The 21625-nt window shown below is 41.4% G+C and overlaps 1 protein-coding gene across 2 annotated transcripts in view; it reads left to right on the top strand.

The window, feature by feature from the left end:
• The window catches only part of LAMC1 (laminin subunit gamma 1), a 121044-nt gene that overhangs the window by 75343 nt on the left and 24076 nt on the right, over positions 1–21625 (top strand). For both annotated transcript variants that reach the window (XM_021929676.2, XM_021929679.2), the window contains exons 2-12: positions 3373–3677; positions 7936–8066; positions 10138–10304; positions 14183–14371; positions 15175–15292; positions 16215–16313; positions 16406–16542; positions 16959–17081; positions 17173–17362; positions 17668–17780; positions 21359–21580. In XM_021929676.2, coding sequence (XP_021785368.1) covers positions 3373–3677; positions 7936–8066; positions 10138–10304; positions 14183–14371; positions 15175–15292; positions 16215–16313; positions 16406–16542; positions 16959–17081; positions 17173–17362; positions 17668–17780; positions 21359–21580 — 1794 coding nt within the window. The remainder of the gene's footprint in view (positions 1–3372; positions 3678–7935; positions 8067–10137; positions 10305–14182; positions 14372–15174; positions 15293–16214; positions 16314–16405; positions 16543–16958; positions 17082–17172; positions 17363–17667; positions 17781–21358; positions 21581–21625) is intronic.

Here is a 21625-nt window from a genome sequence, read left to right as displayed (position 1 = left end):
TGTTCTCTATTCAGTGAATAGTACTACCCTCCACTTGGTTCATTTTAAACTAGAAAGCTGAATGTTATTTTTAATGCTTCCACCTCATGGAATGGGAAAAAGCAACTTTGACAGTGAAACAGGGTACTGACAGTGACAAGTGAGGAGGCCTTCAAAAGCAGCTCCCTATCGCCTTGTAGTACATCAGTTACTAAGTTACTGTTGAAAATGGCTTCCTACACCTCACTCAGGTCCATTCATTTCTCTCCATTCCTCTGTTCCCATTCTTCAGCCTCTGTCATCTTCCCTGGATTACTGCCACATCTTGACCTCCCCATCTTCGTTCCTGTCCCTTCCAACCTAATCTCCACACTAATCTTTCTAAAAATCAAACCTGATCATGTATTTTCTGGTTTAATGCCTTCAGTGGCTGGCCATTACCTTTAAGGTAAAGTTGCTCCTTAAACATGACCGTAGCCTGGCGTGCTCTGCTCCTTGTTTGCCTCATCTCCAGCCACTTTCTAGTTCTAGCTACCCTAGACAACTCTAATTCCTCCAGTGATCACTCCTCTGTGTTTTCTGGGCTTTCGTACATGCCATTTCATGTGCCTGGACGATGGGTCCCTGTTTGCTTAGCTCATTCTAAGCATTCCTCACGTCTTGGATTTAGATGCCTCTTCCTCTAGAAAGCATTTCTTGAACTTGTAAATCTGGGTTAGATGATCTTCTCCATGCTTTCCAAACATGATGCACTTCCCCTGTCATGGAATCATCTCATGATGATTTGTAAATTGCAGCTGTCTGTATGCGCTGTTGGGTTGATGCAACTCTGAGGACAGTGCACATGGCTCTCTTGTCCTGGAGGTGTGTGCGCCTCCATACAGACTGCCACAGAGCTCCCTCATTTCCAGCTGTGGCTGTAGGTTGTCATGAGAAAGGTAGCCCTGCAAATGAAGCTCAGTGCCAGCAAGGCCAGGCCAGCACCTGCAAAGTAGACTGCATCAGAGTTTAATGCTAGCATAATTGCTTTCTGGACATTTTGCTACTTGTGGCTGTGCGTCTATGCCTGCAGCAAGAGACACATGCCTGGTTCTTTCAGAATGTGGCTTTGTAGTATAGATGTTGATTGGAACACAGGATGCCTTGATTGATTTTACTTTCTCTCCTTTGGCCCAGTCAGTTGCCATTGGGTTGCTAAAGAACAATGAGATATCAGAAAGATAGAAAATAGAGAAGCAAGGATAATCTGTGATCTACAGACTAGTGAGTGAGCCTTTGAACAATCCAGGCCACTTACTCATGAGTAAAATTACTTTAACCATTCTGGAATGTCTTAGATAGTGAGTCTCTGGAATGCCACAGATACTGTACTATAACCTCGCCCTCATTCAAAGGTGATGTCTTGACATTTTTGACGGAATAAAGAGATACAGGTAAAACTTGCATTCTTTTAACAGGAAGTGTGTAAACTGTATTTTGTGTGACCTCTGTCTAGGCAAAATGCACTGCATCCTAGATAGAATATTCATGTTTGTATAATATCCTTTGGTAATTGTATCAGGAATAGTCAGGTCCTTTTGTGTGAACATACTCAGAATCCCAGTTCAGGAATGTTCTTTGTAAACCCTATTGTGATAATGCCTTATATTTGTATCGATTTTTACAATTAGTCAAGTATGTGTAGATCTTAGTTTGACCATCCAGCAACTCTTGAAGTAGGTGGGGCAGGGATTGTCATCATTTTTACAAAGAGAAAATGGCAGAGCAGAAATCATATGGTTAGTGAAGGAGGGAGGCAGGATCTGAACTCAGGTCTCAAAATGCCCAGTCCTGTGTTCTTTCTGTCATGCCACATGGCTTTGTGTTGAAGCTAAGGTGTGCGCAAGTATGTTTCATGTATGTGGGGGACAGTTAATCCAGCCTCCTTTAAGATCTGGGCCAGTTGAGAAATCGTCAGATATGGCTCTTCCTGTCAGTATTATTATAGAGAACGCTCAGTTGAAGAATGTGACCTGGACACATAGCTTGCATAGGCTTTCTGCTCTTTTCCTCCCTGAATTGACCACACCCACTTAGTCCCAGATCCAGCAACAGGATAGCAGCAGGCCCCACCCCACACAGAGGCAGAGCCGCACTGTATTGCACTGAGTGCAGGAGAGGAGAGAGGGGGACTCCAGTCAACAGCCAGAGAGAGACATAGCGGGGTCCAGGCCACACGTGAGGAATCGCTCCTTGTCTCTCAGGGACTAGTGGGTATGAGGAACTGCAAGTGGCAGAAGTCTCTCCTCAACACTTCTGAGAGCACAGAAGTTGCTGTTCTGTGGGTTTTGTAGGAGAGGGTTAGGATGGTTCTTGAATTAATTGGCTTAGGGAGGAAGAAAACTGTAAGCTCCTCAAGTACAAGGATCCCTGTGTCTAACACATTCTGTTCCCTGATGTATATAGCATAGAGCTGAGCATAGATTTGTGCCTAACAAGTTCTTGTTGACCAAACTGAGATCTTCACTATAACATAGAAGTAGCAAAGTATAGATATTGTTAGAGATAGCAGGACCCAATGTGTGAATGAATGGTGTTTGTTTCTTTTACCCATGTGAAGACACACTGGCTGGCAACGAAGCCATCCTGACCATAAGACCACACTCTGGCTTTTGCAGTGAACTGTCTGCCCCAGTGACTGCTGTCTTTTCCTTTCTGCTCAGAGCTCATTTCTCATATATTCTCTTTTGAACATATTCAAACAACCTCTTTAGACCTCCTTTCTACCTTTCTCTTTTTTTCCCCCATTTCATTGTTCATCTACTGAAGGAATTTTTTATTCTTTCTTATTCTGCTCCCTGCTATGTCTCTCAAACACTGTCCTCCCTTCTTCAAATGTCTGTATCTTAACCTGGTAGATAAGTAGAAGAATAGTGCTGATGATATTCTTCCTGCATCAAGAGTAACATTACAGTTAATAGAGAATAAGGTTTTTTTAAAGTCTTAAAGGGTCTGGAGACCCATTTAGAAAGTCAGCATATATTTGCTTTTGTATCTTTTAATTAAGCTTTTACTGAAGTACCAGCATTAAGAATAAATGTGCTTTTAATTCAATTTTAGTTTTAATTAATAGTATAAGTACAGTACTAACATATGCCACCAGTTTTCATTGCACACAAAATTTCCACAACGCACCTCACGACAGGCCTTTATGAGCCAATTTATGGACCCAACTGCCATTTGTCATTTTGTGGGAAAATATGTAGTTTTCTGTTTTAGAATAGCCTGTCTTCTTGGTTTAATGTGTACAAGGTGATTTGTATCCTTTGTCAAGTTCCAAACTAAGCTGGGAATATAGGGCATTTCTTTGCTTCATACATATGACTTACGACCTTCGATGTGTTTGTCCCTCAGGAAAAGCTTTTGACATCACCTATGTGCGTCTCAAGTTCCACACCAGCCGCCCAGAGAGCTTTGCCATTTACAAACGCACGCGGGAAGACGGGCCCTGGATTCCTTACCAGTACTACAGTGGTTCCTGCGAGAACACCTACTCCAAGGCAAACCGCGGCTTCATCAGGACAGGAGGGGACGAGCAGCAGGCCTTGTGTACTGATGAATTCAGTGACATTTCTCCCCTCACTGGGGGCAACGTGGCCTTTTCTACCCTGGAAGGAAGGCCAAGTGCCTATAACTTTGACAATAGCCCTGTGCTGCAGGTAAGTTCTCACAGGTTGGCCTGAAGCCAGCTAGTTCTATAACGTGAGGTGCGGAAAGATTATTGTAGCGGGGCCTGTGGTCCCACTTCTGAGGTACCGGGTCAGAGTAGAATACTTGAGCAACACAGACAGAGAGCTTGATTCTGCTCTCTGTGTACTATTAATAAGTAAAGGAAAGTAATTTTGTTCCTGCTGCCTGGTTGATGTTTGTTCTTATGCACTTGCAGGTCTATTCTAGGATGTAAACTTTACACATTTTTTAAAAAGTCAAACAATTTTAACTGTAGTCTCTGTATCTGAGGTGGAAACATTTTCCTTCTGACCTTTTGAAGAGAACATTTGACCTAATTACCCAGATTTCTTGAATCTTTTCTTACCTATTTTTTGATTTGACAAAATAAAAAGTATTTTTTAAAATTAGCAAAGGGAAACAGTTGAAGCAAGATATTTACACATTTTTACACAGGAAAATCTTGATTAGGTTTGTCTGGCACCACTGCCTATCATTAAAGAAACTCTTCATCACCTAAAAGGATGGATGTTAGTAACAGGATATTAATTTAGGTACCCATAGCATTGTACTTAAACACTGTGATAGAAACATTTCCCTGTTTGAGAAGGATTTATTTGTCCTCATGAATTCTACATGCATATTCCTTATACACCATAATACGGAATTCTTCTGTGTTGCTCAGATTTCTGCGAACTTTTCATATGTCCCGGCTATTTGATGATGGAAAAGCTGATGAGCCTCATGCTGTACTCAGTACTTTAACACAGAATTGGAGATGCTGCTGCATATGGCTGAAGTCAACAGCCACATGGGGATAGCCTATATCAGTTGACTGCAACAAGATAGTCTGATCATGGGTTTTCAAATGCTGTGTACATTATGTGAAAAGCTGTTGTGATTTCTCAGTGGGAAATACCCCATTTTTCTAGGGTTTCTAATTTGGATCTTCTTATTCTTTCTCTCCATTATTATGTTCAGGGACTCTCTTTCTAATTGTATGGTTTTGGACAGTGACAAAAGATAAGAATGTATTTTTCTGTAGGTCTAGTTTCCCCCCTTCCATTGTGTTTCTGTAAGTTGCTGGGAGAGCATGAATGTGAAAGCTGTTGGTAAACTCTGAGGTTATAGTGAGCAATGAGTGTTCTTGCCAAGGCCTTGCAAAAAAGTGTTTCTTGCGATGGAGATAAGTTGTGTTCAAAATAAATGGCGGAGAGGATAGCTGATTTTGACAGATGAAAAAGCAGGGCCAGGCACAGTGGCTCATGCCTGTAATCCCAGCACTTTGGGAGGCCGAGGCAGGTGGATCACTTGAGGTCAGGCGTTCAAAACCTACCTGACCAACATGGTGAAACCCTCTCTCTACTAAAAATACAAAAAAAAAGTTAGCCAGGCATGGTGGTAGGTTCCTGTAATCCCAGCTACCCTGGAGGCTGAGGTAGGAGAATCACTTGAACCTGGGAGGTAGAGGTTGCAGTGAGCAGAGATCATGCCACTGCACTCCAGCCTGGGCAACAGAGTGAGACTCCATCTCAAAAAAAAAAAAAAAAGAAGAAAGAAAAGAAAAAGCAGAAGACTGAATGCCCAGTGGAGAGGTGACCTCACAAATACTCTTTAAGTTGATCAGTTAGCAAGCATTTGCCAGACTTCTTCCTTTCCTACAGCAAATTATTGCATTTTCCTGTCCTGATGAGGCAACAATAGAAAGAACAGTGTAGTCAGTAGGAAAATGCAGTAATACAAAGTTGTAACTGTGGTTTTCTGGCACCTTTGCTAACTGTACACCTGCTCTGCCTGTCTTGAGCCATTTCCCCAACTGTAGGAATTGTGATGTTTGTTGCTCTTTATGCCATAGAAACTCGTGAAAAGAGGTGATGAGACTATGTGTGGTAAAAATGCTATGGGTTATGACCTGGCATTAAAAAAAAAATTGCTATGGGCATCTGCATAGACGTGGTCAGTCTGTTTCGTTATGGAGTAACATTAATTATGTGTCTCTGGATGTAAGAGCTCTGTCTCTGATATCCAGTTGCCAAAGAAGTTGAGCTAATTTGACTTTTAGCTGATCTGACAATGAGAGGGAACTCCCACCTCTCTCCCTCTCTTCATTGTTCCCTGAACCTCCCTGCAGAAGCTGTAATCTCCCAGATGGGGAAGGAGACCCTTCTTGGTTTCACCCTATTATAAGTATTACTAAGCATGTATCGATTTATGATAATAATTTACATTTATTGAAGCACTTACTGTAGCATACTATAATGTGACAAGCACTGTTCTAAGCCTTTTGATTTTCTACCTCAGTTAACCCTCACAGTAACTCTGTAAGGTAGATACTTTTATTGTCTCCATTTTACGGGTGAGGAATCAGAGGCCCAGAAAGGACGTAACTTGCCTCAAATCACACAGTTTAAGTGGCAGAACTGGGATTCAGAACCTGCAGGGTCTAGCTCCAGGGTCTGTTCTTTAAAGATGCCCATTAGGAAGAAAAATGGCTTAGCTTTTTGAGAAGCTCTTATTCAAAGAGAGCTGTGATAAGGTTGAAGCCTGTAGAAGATATAATAAGCACTAAACACAGAGATATGTTTAGCTATTTACATTACAGACGACTAAAATATTCCTACCGTTGTGGCTGTGAGTAGGAGTTGTTATTGGAGTTCCAAGTTTGGATATGGTGAAATCATCGTCTCTTCTCCTTTCTAATTATACTTGAAGGCTTTGTGGAGATTAGCTTTTATGAGCTCTCCATGTTGTTCTGTATGCCAGGTATTTGGTGTGGCTTAAGGCAGTGGTTCCAAATCAAGGCTGTGCCTCCCAGACTCACCTGGAGCTTTCTGAAAACATAGATGTCTGCACCTCTGCACTTGCTTGTTACGTCTCCAAAGGTGATTTTGTTGTGCAGTCCCTAGGAAGGACTTAAAATGGAAATGCTATCTTTGAGTGGTTATATGTAATACACCACCCCAAAACCTAATGGTTTTAGATAACTGTAATTTATGATTTCTCATGATTCTGTGTTAGCCTGGGTCACTTCGCCTGACAGGTCAGCTGGGGCCTAGGTCTCTGTCTCCCTGTGGTCTTCTATTATCAGGAGGCTAGACCAGGATTTATACCACAGTGGAAGTGATCTGTGAGGGTGAGTCCCTGTGCACAAGTACTTATCAAGCCTCTGCTTATGTCACATTTGTTGATGTACCTGCGGCTGAAACCAGTCACACACCCAAGCCTAGAGTCAGCATAGAAAGAGACTGCACTGGGTGTGGACCCTAGCAGACATTATTCACTGGGATCATTAGCATAGCATTCTACCACACATGTAAATATCTGCCTAAAATTAGCTCAGTGTAAGGGCTTAGATCTCATAAAACCTAGGGAAAAACTCTACAGCCCCCATTCTTGTCCTCTGCCATTATGGTATACCTACCAACTTGATAAGTTGTGGTTTCTTCAAATTCATTCATTCACGTAGCAAATAATAGTTTGCATACCTCCTGCATGCTAGGGAAATTGCAGTGGACAGAACAGAAGTTTCCTGCCCTCATGGTACTACTTACAGTGTGGTGGGAAGGGTAGGGTGTGTGTGAAAAAAGACAGTGTAAATAAAGTGAGAGTGGGAAATAGGAAGTTGGGGAGGGGTAGCAATGTTAGATAAGGTGGCCAGGGAAGGCCTCAGAGAGAAGGTGATATTGTGGGGAGGGTCAAGACAAACACAGACAACATCCTATTGGTTCAAGCCTATGTAATGATTTATTAGCAAGTACTTGGGCATCTCCCTCAGATCTGTCAGTAGTGGTTTGGGTTGGCAGGGAGGAATAGATGCTATAACATGGGCAGGGGCAGGCAATGACCAGCATCTCTGATCCAAGTGTGGTGCTCCATGAGCTCTGAGTTGGTATCCCTGACTGTATTTGGGGTGCGGATGCAGGATGGAGGGAAGGGGCATGTGTATTGAGTCCCTAATGTATGCTGCACATTATATTTTAAGCCTCTCAGCAGCCTTGCAAAGAAATTTGTTATTATCCTTGTGTTTTGAGACTCTTGAGTAGTACAGTAACAAATCAAAGAAGGGAAGAGTCAAGAAGGAGAAAAATATTAGAAAATTAAAGAAGTCATTGAGTATTATAATAGATTGAGTGCTAGAAGAGGGCGTAAGCTAAATGATAAGTTAGTGATTGAGAACATTTTGTCATGTTTATATCATTTTCAGTCCCTCCACTTCTCTTTTGTGTTTCTATTTTTGCTTCCTGACAGGAATGGGTAACTGCCACTGACATCAGAGTAACTCTTAATCGCCTGAACACTTTTGGAGATGAAGTGTTTAATGATCCCAAAGTTCTCAAGTCCTATTATTATGCGATCTCTGATTTTGCTGTGGGTGGCAGGTAAGTAAACTATTAAATTAGTCGTGAAAGTGTTTGGAGCTTTTCGTAGAGGTGAATCTAGCAACTTGTTTACAACTGTGTTAATACCGTTGTTAGATGTTTTCTCTACCAAGAATAGGAGCGACAGTCCTTCCTGTGTGATAATGCTTAGCTAGAAAGACAGACAGCAGCCTAGGATATTTTCACTGTCAGATCTCATTCTGGAAACTAAGCATGTAGGTTTTCCAAAACCTTGTCAAGTCCACACACTTAGTGAATTCTTATTGACAATTTAAGTACAAAGGCACTGTGAAGCACTTGAGGAAGGGTAAGACTCACCTTATCCTACTGAGAAGTCCTGACCTTCTCAGATCTTACAAATGAACAGGGTAGGAGATGTATGAATATGTGAAAACTGAAATACTGGTGGTCACCTGTTTTTTAAAGATAGATAAAGCAGCAGTAGAATTGATGCCGCATATCAAGAATGATTCAAAACTGCCGGGCTAGAGAAGCAGATGGCATCTGAGCTGGGTCTTGAAAGCTTTGGATAAGGAAGGGGAGGATGCCTTGGTTGGATGCAAGAGGATGGATATGTCATAAGCAGAAGTTTAGAGATGGGAGAGTATAAACCCATTTAACTGAAGGAAAATCTCTTATGAATCTTAGAGTTGTAAACCAGAAAGATAGTTTGGTGGCCAGAGACCTTAAATAGCAGATGAAGAATCTTGGACTTACCTCCCCTGTGTTAGACCATGAGATCCCAAGAGCAGAAAACTTACTTTTGCTTACATTGTTTCTGGTATGGGATTGGTGCTTAGTGTAAGTTGATGGGAACTGTACCCAATGAGAAATCAGGCAGAATATTTGGAGTAAGACTCTGATAAGAAAACAGTGGGCCAGGAGGATTAATGTGCAAACAGGGTAAAAGTAGTGTACAATTGAGGGAATTTATATTCATGTTATGATACTGGGTTAGGCAACAAATACATGACATTAAGCTGGTGGCAACAGAATGGAAAGGAACATATAGATGCATTTTATTTGAACCAGGACTTCAGTCAAAGGTGCTTTTTAAATTTTAAGGTTTAGTGATCAGGAGAATGGTTGATATTATTAACAAAATAAAGATGAGCTACACTGATGAGTTTGGTTATACATATGTAAAATTTCAGGTCATGGGGGACATCAAAGTTTGTGCAGCAGTGAAGGATAAGAGCTTGAGAGAAGATGAAAGCTGGAGATCTAAGTTTGGGACTCGTCCTGCCACACTGTCAATGATCCTGAAGTGTTTTAGTGTATCAGTGAATGGTAGTTGAAACTATGAGACCGATTGCTGTCATTAAGGAAGCAAGTGAGGGAAACATTACTACTCCACGGTGCACATTAGTATTGATGGGAATTTCCATGAGTCCTTAGTTTGTTATCATACTTGCATCTAGGGGATCTTCACGGATTCTTGCTCCAAACAACCTCAGGGGATATTAGTCTGACTACCAGACATCCATATGGGGATGAGGTATCTAATGTGTCTCACCACCTTTAGGTCGGAATACTTTAAAATCATTATGGCGAATAGTTGCTGATGTTCGTTGACTTATTTTGTGGTTGTGCAATCCTGAGCACATAAATAAAGCACTCCTTGATCTTCCCATTAACCTTATGAAATAGGCATTATCATCATCCCTGTTTTACAGGCGAGGCACAGAGGCTAAGTTACACTGGTAAGTGATGGGGAAGGGTTTCAAACCCAGGCAGCCTGGCCTCAGAGTCCATGCTTTTCTGAACCACTACATTCTGCTGCCTCTTGATATACAGGTTTGACTTCAGGAATTGATCCTCAGATATCCTCAGAAATTGTTAGGGACTTTCTTTTCATGTCTGGTTAATCCCTACCCCTGTTAAGTAAAGCTACCTTGTTTAATTTTTTTTCATCCTTGAAAATTCAGACAGCCATTACTTAATCTTGCTCAGTTCCTCAGTTTACGCTTTTGAATGGTAAAACTTACTTCTTTGGGTACATAGTTTTTCTGTGTGCATGTCTGGGACTTTGCAGCCATTCAATTTTTTGGAGTGTCTCTTCTCTCCCCAGATGTAAATGTAATGGACACGCAAGCGAGTGTATGAAGAACGAATTTGATAAGCTGGTGTGTAACTGCAAACATAACACATATGGAGTAGACTGTGAAAAGTGTCTTCCTTTCTTCAATGACCGGCCATGGAGGAGGGCAACTGCAGAAAGTGCCAGTGAATGCCTGCGTGAGTGCCCCATGGCATCAGTCTGTCGATTGTCTTGAGGACTTCCAAGGGTGGAAGAAGGAATGGGTGACTTCCTTTTATTCCTCCTTCAAAGGAAAGCTCTGAAAGGCCATGCTTTTTCTGTAATTTGAGTAGTATTCAAGTCAGAGGAAAGTCATAGATGAGGGCAATTCACTGTAAAGGCAAACTCTGAGGGTTTTGTGTTTCCTTCATGAACACACGTCCCAGAGTTGGAGGAGCATCTGCAAGGTTTAGAAGTTTATTTAGATGCAAATACTGGGCCAGTGTACTCTACTCCAGAATATGGTTTCTCTAGTCTTCTTTGTTCCCCTTTAAAATAGTATTATTTTTATGAATGCTCAGGCAGCCAAGGTAATTAACATGTATCGAATATAATGAGTTCTAGGCTAAGATGGCCATTCCAAGATTATTTTATTATTATTATTATTTTTTTGATACTGAGTCTCACTCTGTCACCTAGGCTGGAGTGAGTGATCTCAACTCACTACAACCTCCGCCTCCCAGGTTCAAGTGATTGTCCTGCTGCAGCATCCCAAGTAGCTGGGATTACAGGTGCGTGCCACCATGCCCAGCTAATTTTTGTGTTTTTAGTAAGACAGGGTTTCACCATGTTGGCCAGGCTGGTCTCAAACTCCTGACCTCACTCAGGTGATCCACCTGCCTCAGCCTCCTAAAGTGCTGGGATTACAGGTGGGAGCCACTGCGCCTGGCTGCACAACATTATTTCTCAAAACTATTTTTTTCTTTATCTCACTAAAGGGTACAACAGGGAGAATTTTCCCACTCCTCCGATGGAGAGGTGGGTAACTTTGGGAAGAAGAATAGGTCCTAGTATTCCTAGAAAAAGGTAAAATGAAAAAACTTAAAACATTGTTTATCCCTTCACAATATCGTGGTTTATTCTGAACAGATAGAGAAAGAAATCTCAGGAGAAGGGAACCTTTTAATCATGATTTTAAAGTAGCGATAATTTTCTTATGTCCTTACAAATATTCTTTATCATGTTCTTTTAAGAATAAAGAGAATAAGAAAGAAGATACTCTTAACTTGCAGAAATTATTGGCAGAGACTGGGAATGGTGGCTCACGCCTGTAATCTTTGCACTTTGGGAGGCTGATGGGGTTGGATCACCTGAGGTCAGGAGTTCGAGACCAGCCTGGCTAACATGATGAAACCCTGCCTCTACTAAAAATACAAAAATTAGCCAGGTGTGGTGGCACATGCCTGTAATCACAGCTACTCACTTGGGAAGCTGAGGCAGGAGAATTGCTTGAACTCGGGAGGCGGAGGTTGCAGTGAGCCAAGATTGCACCACTGCACTCCAGCCTGGGCAACAGAGTGAGACTCCATTTCAAAAAACAAAAACAAACAAAAAAATTATTTGCAGAAACCCCGAGAAGGGACCACTATCTTAACTCATGACTATTTCCAGTGAGCTGCCGAGTCTTTTCAACAAATCCTAAGATTTGCAAGTAAAATTTACAGCCTCCTCTAACATTTGTAAGCACTTGCTTGAGCTTCTTTAATTCTGTTACTGAACTGTAATATTCAGTGCTGGAAGCTATACAATAAAGGCTGGTACAAGAATGAAATACTCCTAAGATGTGGCATTTAAATAAATGGACGTGTGCATGAAAAGCATTCTGCTTAATAATGTCATATTTTGAGTCTATCCAGGAAGTTACTTAAAAAAGCAAACATTGCCATTTCATCTCTAGCAAATGAACTGAGTACTGTAGCTAAAGGACTTTGATGACGAACTAAGTCAATTTGCTTTTCTCGTTAGTCCCCTCAGCACTGTGACGCTTCAAAGAGTGACATTTCTGGATGTCGTGACAATACTACATTATTGTCAGGATGCTAGGGCTAGGGAAGAGAACTACCTTCTCTCAAGGAGGGAGCCATGGCATTTGCTTTAGCTGTGGGTTGGGACGGCGTGGACAGGGGTGTTATTCCACTTCACCGTCTCACAACATCAGATCTTTAGGTGGGCTGGGCTTGGTGGATTGAGGGATAAACTAGGGCGTCTTGAGGGAAGAGAAATAGCTAATGAAGAAGGAAAAGGGCCCTTTAAAACTAACTTAACAAAACTCAGATTTTTTGGTGGCAATAACTCAAGTTTCTAAAGAAGTTTACAATTATATTACTGTGCTATAAATAACTGATCATAAGGAAGAGAGAAAAAGAACAAAAGGGGCCAGGTATGGTGACTCACACTTGCAGTCCCAGCACTTTGGGAGACCAAGGTGGGAGACTCATTCGGGACCAACCTGGGCAATACAGTGAAACCCTGTCTCTGCAAAAATAAAAAATAAAATAAAATAATTAGCCAGGCATGGTGGCATGTGCCTGTACTCTCAGCTACGCGGCAGGATGAGGCAGGAGGATCAGTTGAGCCTGGGAGTTTGGGACCAGCCTGAGCAACATAGCAAGACCTTGTCTCTACAAAAAATTTTTTAAAAATTAGCTGAGTATAGTGGCACACATCTGTAGTCCCAGCTACTTGGGAGGCTAAGGCAGGAGGAGGATCACTTGAGCTCAGGAATTTGAGGCTGCAATGAGTTATGGTGACACCACTGCACTCCAGAGTGAGACCCTGTCTCCAAAAAACAAATCAAAATGTGTTCATGATTTTGGTTGGAAGAAGTCTACATTAAGAAAAGAAAAATGTATACAAAAAAAGATATATTCAGATATTTTTTTAAAACAGCAATATCCTGTTCGATTTGAAACCAAATAAAACTTCTTTTTATTTCTGTTATTTTATATTATAGTAAGTTATTTATTTTATAATTTCAAGATACTGTCTACATTTAGGGAAGAATCAATAACTCAGAAAAAAATCTTTTTATTGTAAATATAGTAAGGAATTTCTGTGACTACAGATACTTGGTCTTAAAATATGGTTGTGCCCTGCAGGGAATATAGCTACTTAACAGATCACCCATTTGGAGTTGAGGCTTCCCTGTACATGGATGTTTCTGGAGGATCTAGATTTCTTTTTAATTCTGCTTTCATCTGTCGTGGCACTAATTTTAACCCATGTGTCTCAAGTTACCCCAGTCTAGATATATAAATAATCTGGCACTTTGGAAGTTAGTGTTTTAATGTATTTGACTCATCTGAGGCCTAAAAAGTTAAGGTAAATTGAAGCCTGCATATAAAATGCCACCTTGTTTTTGGAGCTGATACTAGAATAAAGGCTAAAGATTCAGGACAATTGTAATTTGATTTGACTTTTACTTGTATATGAACAATTACCTGGAGGCAGTTTCTTCTCTAAGTATGGGAATTCCTTGTAATTTATGATGGTGCTATTTTTTAGAGGGAGGAACATTTCTTTATCTTCTGGCTATATATACCCTTTATTGACATACTGTTGGGTTTTGTTGGTGGTGGTTTTTTGTTTGTTTTTGAGACAGAGTTTTAGCTCTTGTCGCCCAGCCTGCTGCCCAGTGGTGTGATCTCAGCTCACTGCAACCTCCGCCTCTCGGGCTCAAGCGATTCTCTTGCCTCAGCCTCCCGAGTAGCTGGGATTACAGGCACCTGCTACCACACCTGGTTAATTTTTTGTATTTTTAGTAGAGACAGGGTTTCACCATGTTGGCCAGGCTGGTCTTGAACTCCTGACCTCAGGTGATCTGCCTGCCTCAGCCTTCCAAAGTGCTGGGATTATAGGCATGAGCCACTGCACCTGGCCTTCTTGTTGTTGATAAACAGTGCATCTGGTAGTCATTCTTAGTCTACCACCGTCTGTCTGTCTCAGAGATGTGGGAAATTATGTTTGGTTTTAAGTCTTAAAATGCTGTTCTTAAAGGTACCCAGATCTGATGTAACTCATGTGTTTTGACTGACAGCCTGTGACTGCAATGGTCGATCCCAGGAATGCTACTTCGACCCTGAACTCTATCGTTCTACTGGCCATGGGGGTCACTGTACCAACTGCCAGGATAACACAGATGGCGCCCACTGTGAGAGGTGCCGGGAGAACTTCTTCCGCCTTGGAAACAATGAAGCCTGCTCTCCATGCCACTGTAGTCCTGTGGGTAAGTGACAGGAAGATGGATTGAAAGACAAAATGATAGTTCCGTGGACCCCCAGAAAGGAAAGCTTTGTTTCCAAGGCATTTGCACAACTAAGTGTGGAAGTGTGTACAATATTATAACACAGAAATGAGTCAAGATCTGTCTGTACCCCACACCTCCACCTTTTTTAACCAAGTTGAACTTTCAGATGAGTTTCTGGTGTGTAAGAGGGGGGTGGTGGTCTGAGTAATGGTTCTGTAAATAATTACCAACAGGATCGTAGAGACAATTTGAACTTTGACTGTAAAAGGTTAACTGCTTTGTGAGTTCTTCCTTGTTAATGATTCTGTTTAGTCTAATCTCCTTAGAGTGCTAAACTATTCTTAGCATGTTAGTGTGTGTACAGAGATGCACAGCTTTCTTAGTCTAGCCCATTTCTTCAAGAGTTTGACCTTTATTTTTGTAATTTAGCCCTATAAATACTTAAATTCTAGGCATGGGCCTTAAGGGGCTGTGATCGCGCCCACAGAGAAGTAACTGGTCTTGTGTGTAGTGTTTCATTGGGTACAAAGTGATTTTCAACATTGATGAGTGAATTCATTTTAGCATGTGTCTAGAAACTTAAAATCCCGTGGCTTAAAGGGGTATGATTTTGAGAAAGTTCTGATTTAAAATTTGGTTTTTATTCTCTTTGTGACCATCAGGAGATTGCATACTGGTTCTCAGGCATTGCTTTTAATTACCAGTTATCTTTCTTTAACACATTGATTTTACTTACGTATCTGGCCGAATTTTTGTTTGACAATAGGCACTTTACATTTTAGGCTCTCTAAGCACACAGTGTGATAGTTACGGCAGATGCAGCTGTAAGCCAGGAGTAATGGGGGACAAATGTGACCGTTGCCAGCCTGGATTCCATTCTCTCACTGAGGCAGGATGCAGGTAAAATATTTTCAAAGCCAGAAGAAGGGGGCAGAATCTATATGTAGTCAACACATATTAATAGATCTTGTGGCTTATTGGCAGCATGGTAAATATTTTTCCCATAATAATTGTCAGCAAGACTGAGGACTAGCTGTAATGGTGAGCCACAGGGGTTTGGCTTGTACAGAGAGTAAGCAGAGTTTTAATGGGATGACTATCTTAGACTGAAACCAATATAAAAATGACTTTAGGCTCACTCCTGTAATCCCAGCACTTTGGGAGGCCGAGGCGGGCGGATCACAAGGACAGGAGATCGAGATCATGGTGAAACCCCGTCTCTACTAAAAATACAAAAAAAATTAGCTGGGCATAGTGGCAGGTGCCTATAGTCCCAGCTACTCAGGAGGCTGAGGCAGGAGAATGGCATGAACCTGGGAGGCTGAGCTTGCAGTGAACTGAGATTTCGCCACTGCATTCCAGTCTGGGTGACAGGGCGAGATTCTGTCTCAAAAAAAAAAAAAAAAAAAAAGACTTTAGGATCCATTTTGTTCTATGTGTATTTCTTTAAAAAAAAAATCTGTTGGCTGGGCGCCAGTGGCTCACGCCTGTAATCCCAGCACTTTGGGAAGCCGAGGCGGGCGGATCACAAGGTCAAGAGATCAAGACCATCCTGGCCAACATTGTGAAACCCTGTCTCTACTTAAAATACAAAAATTAGCTGGGTGTGGTGGCATGCGCCTGTAGTCCCAGCTACTCGGGAGGCTGAGGTAGGAGATTCGCTTGAATCCTGGAGGTGGAGTTTGCAGTGAGCCGAGATGGCACCACTGCACTCCATCCTGGGCGACAGTGCGAGACTCTGTCTCAAAAAAAAAAAGGGTTGACTTTAAGAATAGAATTTTTCTCCCTTCTCTGATTGTTTTATCCATTTTTCATTGAATAGACCATGCTCTTGTGATCCCTCTGGCAGCATAGATGAATGTAATGTTGAAACAGGAAGATGTGTTTGCAAAGACAATGTCGAAGGCTTCAATTGTGAAAGGTAGTGCATTCTTTCTCCGGCTGCATTGTGTTTTCTCTGTTACCATAGTTCAAGTAAAAAAAAGTAACCGAGTGTGTCTTAATCTTTTTCAGATGCAAACCTGGATTTTTTAATCTGGAATCATCTAATCCTAGGGGTTGCACACCCTGCTTCTGCTTTGGGCATTCTTCTGTCTGTACAAATGCTGTTGGCTACAGTGTTTATTCTATCTCCTCTACCTTTCAGATTGGTAATTTAGACCTCATCCCCCAACCTGTTAGAACTGTGAGACTACACTTAAAATATTTTTTAAAATAAAATCAGTAACTCTTTGAGGGCTTTTTGATGGTTGGCAACACTTTGTATTATTTAGCATGCATAGTTTTTATAGTTTGGCGTTTTAATTTAATGAAAATGTACTTTTGGCTTTAGAATTTATCTCAATGAATAGTGATTGCAAATGTTATGTAAATAGTAGTAAAGTAAAATATAGTTTGAGTGCTATAGCATATATAGGTACTGTTGTAGGATCCATTTATTTAAAAAGGTTTATTGATGCCTTTCTGTATACAAGGTGTGGTCTTACACATTTTTATGGTACATAGAGGACCTGAATTCAGGATGTTTACAGTGTAAAGTGCTTGTGTTTTCCTTCTCTACCTGCAGATGAGGATGGGTGGCGTGTGGAACAGAGAGATGGCTCTGAAGCATCTCTGGAATGGTCCTCTGAGAGGCAAGATATTGCCGTGATCTCAGACAGCTACTTTCCTAGGTACTTCATTGCTCCTGGTAAGTAAGGCTAGAAAGCAGTCTGACTTGCTGTGTGCCTCTGTTTAATCTCAGTCTCACATTCTTGCCCACCATTGTGTCTGCATTCCAGCAAAGTTCTTGGGCAAGCAGGTGTTGAGTTATGGTCAGAACCTCTCCTTCTCCTTTCGAGTGGACAGGCGAGATACTCGCCTCTCTGCAGAAGACCTTGTGCTTGAGGGAGCTGGCTTAAGAGTATCTGTGCCCTTGATCGCTCAGGGCAATTCCTATCCAAGTGAGACCACTGTGAAGTATGTCTTCAGGTAAGATAGCCTTCTTTGTAAAATGAGACTTGACTAGCATTGTGAAAGTGGTGTCTTTATTTAACTGGCCTCTAGATATATTTTAAAGAAAACCTTCTGGGTTATTGTGGTGATTTTGTAAAAGGGAGCCTTCCTTTGTTTACCTTTATCTTTTCCAATTGTACTAACAAATCAATAGTCTCATTTTTTATTTGATTTGATTGTCAGAGCATTGCGTTGTTGGTAGCATAAATGAATAAGAAATGTTTCCCTAACATCCAGAATTATCCTTACAGAGGTTAATGTGGCCCTTTCTTTCTCTCCAGGCTCCATGAAGCAACAGATTACCCTTGGAGGCCTGCTCTTACCCCTTTTGAATTTCAGAAGCTCCTAAACAACTTGACCTCTATCAAGATCCGTGGGACATACAGTGAGAGAAGTAAGTTATGATATAATTTAGGAGAGTTGTTTAAAAAGATGATCAGGTAGAAAGATTCGTGATAATGCAAAAGTTTCTCTTTCCTAATATATAACACTGAGAAGTGTATAACAACCACATTATACATGAATTGTATATAAGAACAATGCGTTTTTTAACTGCTTTCAAGGACCTGGAAAAAATTTGGTAAAATTAGTAAATAGTATTATTCACTAATTGATTACTCAGTTGATCAGTAGGTCAATTGAGGTTACATTGTATATGAATAGATTTTCTAGAAAACCTAATTATAGGCCAGACACAGTTACTTACACCTGTAATCCCAGCACTTTGAGAGGCTGAGACGAGCAGATAACTTGAGGCCAGGAGTTTGAGACCAGCCTGGGCAACATGGTGAAACCCCATCTCTATTAAAAATGCAAAAATTAGCCAGGTGAGGTGGCGAAAGCCTGTAATCCCAGCTACTTGGGTGACTGAGGGATGGGAATTGCTGAAACCCGGGAGGCAGTGTTGCAGTGAGCTGAGCTCATGCCACTGCATTCCAGCCTGGGCGACAAAATGAGAATCTGTCTCAGAAAAAAAAAAAAAAAATTCTAATTATAATTCTACTGGCTCAAGTTGCCTCATCTTCATTTCTTTTTATTTACTGTTGTGTAATTATAATTTATAATTTGAGCCATTGGTTAAATTATTAAAAGTCATAAATTATTGAATGATTTTGTTATAATTTTAGGTGAAAAAGAATTTAAGACTTAAAATTTTTTTTTTTTTTTGAGACGGAGTCTTGCTCTGTCACCCAGGCTGGGGTGCAATAGCATGATCTTGGCTCACTGCAACCTCCGCCTCCTGGTTCAAGCGATTCTCCTGCTCAGCCTCCCAAGTAGCTGGGATTACAGGCATGCCCCACCACACCCAGCTAATTTTTTGTATTTTTAGTAGAGATGGGGTTTCACCATGTTAGCCAGGCTGGTCTCAAACTCCTGACCTCAGGTGATTCCCCCACCTTGACCTCCAAAAGTGCTGGGATTACAGGCATGAGCCCCTGCACCTGGCCAAAATTTTTTTCCTAAAAAAATATTTTAAACAAGGACCTTTTTCTCTAGCAAGGTGCAGCTATTTGGGGAGGTGGAGTTAGTGATGATGTGGTATTGGGAGAGGCATCTGCAGCTTAGGTGTGTTGATTTTTGAGAAGCCTGCGTGAATATCCAGATAAAAATGGCTTATAAGTAGTTAGAAATATGAATCTGGGGCTTAGAGATTAGGACTAGAGATCCAGATTTAGAAGGTTGTCAACATATGGGCAATAATTTTTAAACTTGGAAATATGACAGAAAATATAGATGGGAAAGAAGGATGGAATCCTGGAAACAGTTAAGGTCCATGCTCTAAGACCCAGGGGCAACATGGCGAAACCGCATCTCTACTAAAAAGTACAAAAAATTAGCAGAGTATGGTGGTGCACGCCTGTAGTACCAGCTTCTCAGGAGGCTGAGGTGAGAGGATCACGTGCGCTCAGGAGGTCAAGGCTGCAGTGAGCAGTAATTGTGCCACTGCACTGTAGCCTGGCCAATGGAGTGTGACCCTGTCTCAAAAAAATAAAATAAATAAATAAGACCCAAGGGAGAAAAAGAATTTTAAGAAAGAGAAACAATTAACAAGTTTAGGAAGCTAGCATCATTGGGTTTTGGATTGGGTGATCCCTTAATCATTGCTGAGTTTTTGTTTTTAGGAAGTGTTAAAACTGTCCAGGTGTGGTGGCTCACGCCTGTCATTCCAGCACTTTGGGAGGCTGAGGCAGGAAGATTGCTTGAGGCTAGGTGTTCAAGACCAGCCTGGGCAACATAGCAAGATTCTGTCTCTATAAATCAAAAAACTTAGCTGGGCATGGTGGCATACACCTGTGGTCCCAGCTACTTCAGAGGCTGAGGGCAGGGGGATGTGTGAGCCCAAAAGGTTGAGCCCTCAGTGAGCTGTGATCATGTCATTGCATACCAGCCTGAGTTTACAGAGTGGATCTATCTCAATCAATCAATCAATCAATCAGTGGGGGGAGGGTATGAAACTGAAAGATCACAGTGCTTTAAAAAGTAATTTGAAGTTGAGGAAGTAAAATACAGAATGTTCTGTTAAGAAGTTTGGCTATGAGGAAAAGACATGGGCTATAATTTGGGAGTAGGGACAAGATCGATGAAAGTATTTTTAGAATGGGGAGATTTAACAATGTTTAGAATTGGAAGCACAGTAAACCATAAAGTCGTATCTCATGACCTAACTAGGCAAGAGAAACCTGTAAACATACTAAAGTAGTACGTTTAGGGTAGTAATGGAGGTGTCCTTCAGCCTTAGGTGGTCAATTTTCAAATGAATTTTATAAACAGCAAGTGCTATTTCATAACACGAAAAATACGCCTTAAGCGTAAGACTGCAAAACCCTAGAGTAGAATGGAGATTACAGGGAAATATGATGATGTTACTGAGGCCTCTACCTCTCTGATAAAATGTTCCTGCTGGTGCTTGTATCAGGGGCACCACTGGATTGGATGAACCATTGGTCTAATGCAATATAAGGTTTCCTCTGGTTTCTTATAGAAATGGAAAAGCATTGGGCTTTGGAGTAATTGTATACTTGTAAGAAGTAACCCTTAGTATTAGAACTTTACTTGAGAGTTTTTGTTTTTTGTTTTTTGGGGGTTTTTTTGGCTGTTTTACAGAGGACAGAAATTATATAACCTGAGTATTACCTGTTGACAGGTGCTTTCCTGTCTGTCTTATCCTTGAATTCTGTAGTTAGTGCCTGCTTTTGTAGCAAAAGAATGAAAACACTGCTTAATGGCTATAGATGTAAACTCTTTTCTCCCCCCCACTCTTGCTCATATCTCTTCTCACTTCAAATGATTGTCTAATGCTTTTCATTTTTCACATAGGTGGGGACTATAAAATTCAGCAAATCTAAGGGTATGTGTGTGTGTTTTAAAAAATGTAAAAGTTTGGGCCAGGCATAGTGGCTCACGCCTGTAATCCCAGCACTTTGGGAGGCCGAAGTAGGCTGATCACCTAAGGTCAGGAGTTTGAGACCAGCCTGGCCAACATAGTGAAACCCCATCTCTACTGAAACCCCATCTCTAATAAAAATACAAAAATTAGCCGGGCATGGTGGCACGCGCCTATAATCCCAGCTACTCAAGAGGCTGAGACAGGAGAATTGCTTGAACCCAGGAGACGGAGGTTGCAGTAAGCCAAGATCACACCACTGCACTCCAGCCTGGGAGATGGAGTGAGACTCCATCTCAATAAATAAATAAATAAATGAACAAATTAATAAATAAAATAAAAGTTTGCTATACCACTACTCCAGATACTTAGCACTCAGTACCACATGATTTTTCTAAATGCTGTTTTCTAATTCTCTTCTCCAGGGGATAGACGTGGATATCTTGTTTAGTGTATCAGAGCCCAGTTAAGCTAATGGCTGATTTTCTCTGGAATTTGGGGTCTAGTTACTTTTTAGTGTTACTGAGGTTACACAAGGTGTGGAAAACAAGCCAGTTTGGTGATTTTCTTTTCCTCACCGTACACAGGTGCTGGATATTTGGATGATGTCACCCTGGCAAGTGCTCGTCCTGGGCCTGGAGTCCCTGCAACTTGGGTGGAGTCCTGCACCTGTCCTGTGGGATATGGAGGGCAGTTTTGTGAGATGTGCCTTTCAGGTTACAGAAGAGAAACTCCTAGTCTTGGACCATACAGTCCATGTGTGCTTTGCACCTGCAATGGACACAGCGAGACCTGTGATCCTGAGACAGGTGAGATGATCTTTGGCAGCTCTTAGACCTAACTTCTCTTTAGCA

Source organism: Papio anubis, chromosome 1 (assembly GCF_008728515.1).
Source record: "Papio anubis isolate 15944 chromosome 1, Panubis1.0, whole genome shotgun sequence".
In the NCBI taxonomy this organism is placed as follows: domain Eukaryota; kingdom Metazoa; phylum Chordata; class Mammalia; order Primates; family Cercopithecidae; genus Papio; species Papio anubis.
Note: the sequence above shows the minus strand (reverse complement) of the source record. Positions and strands in the feature narration are given on the sequence as shown.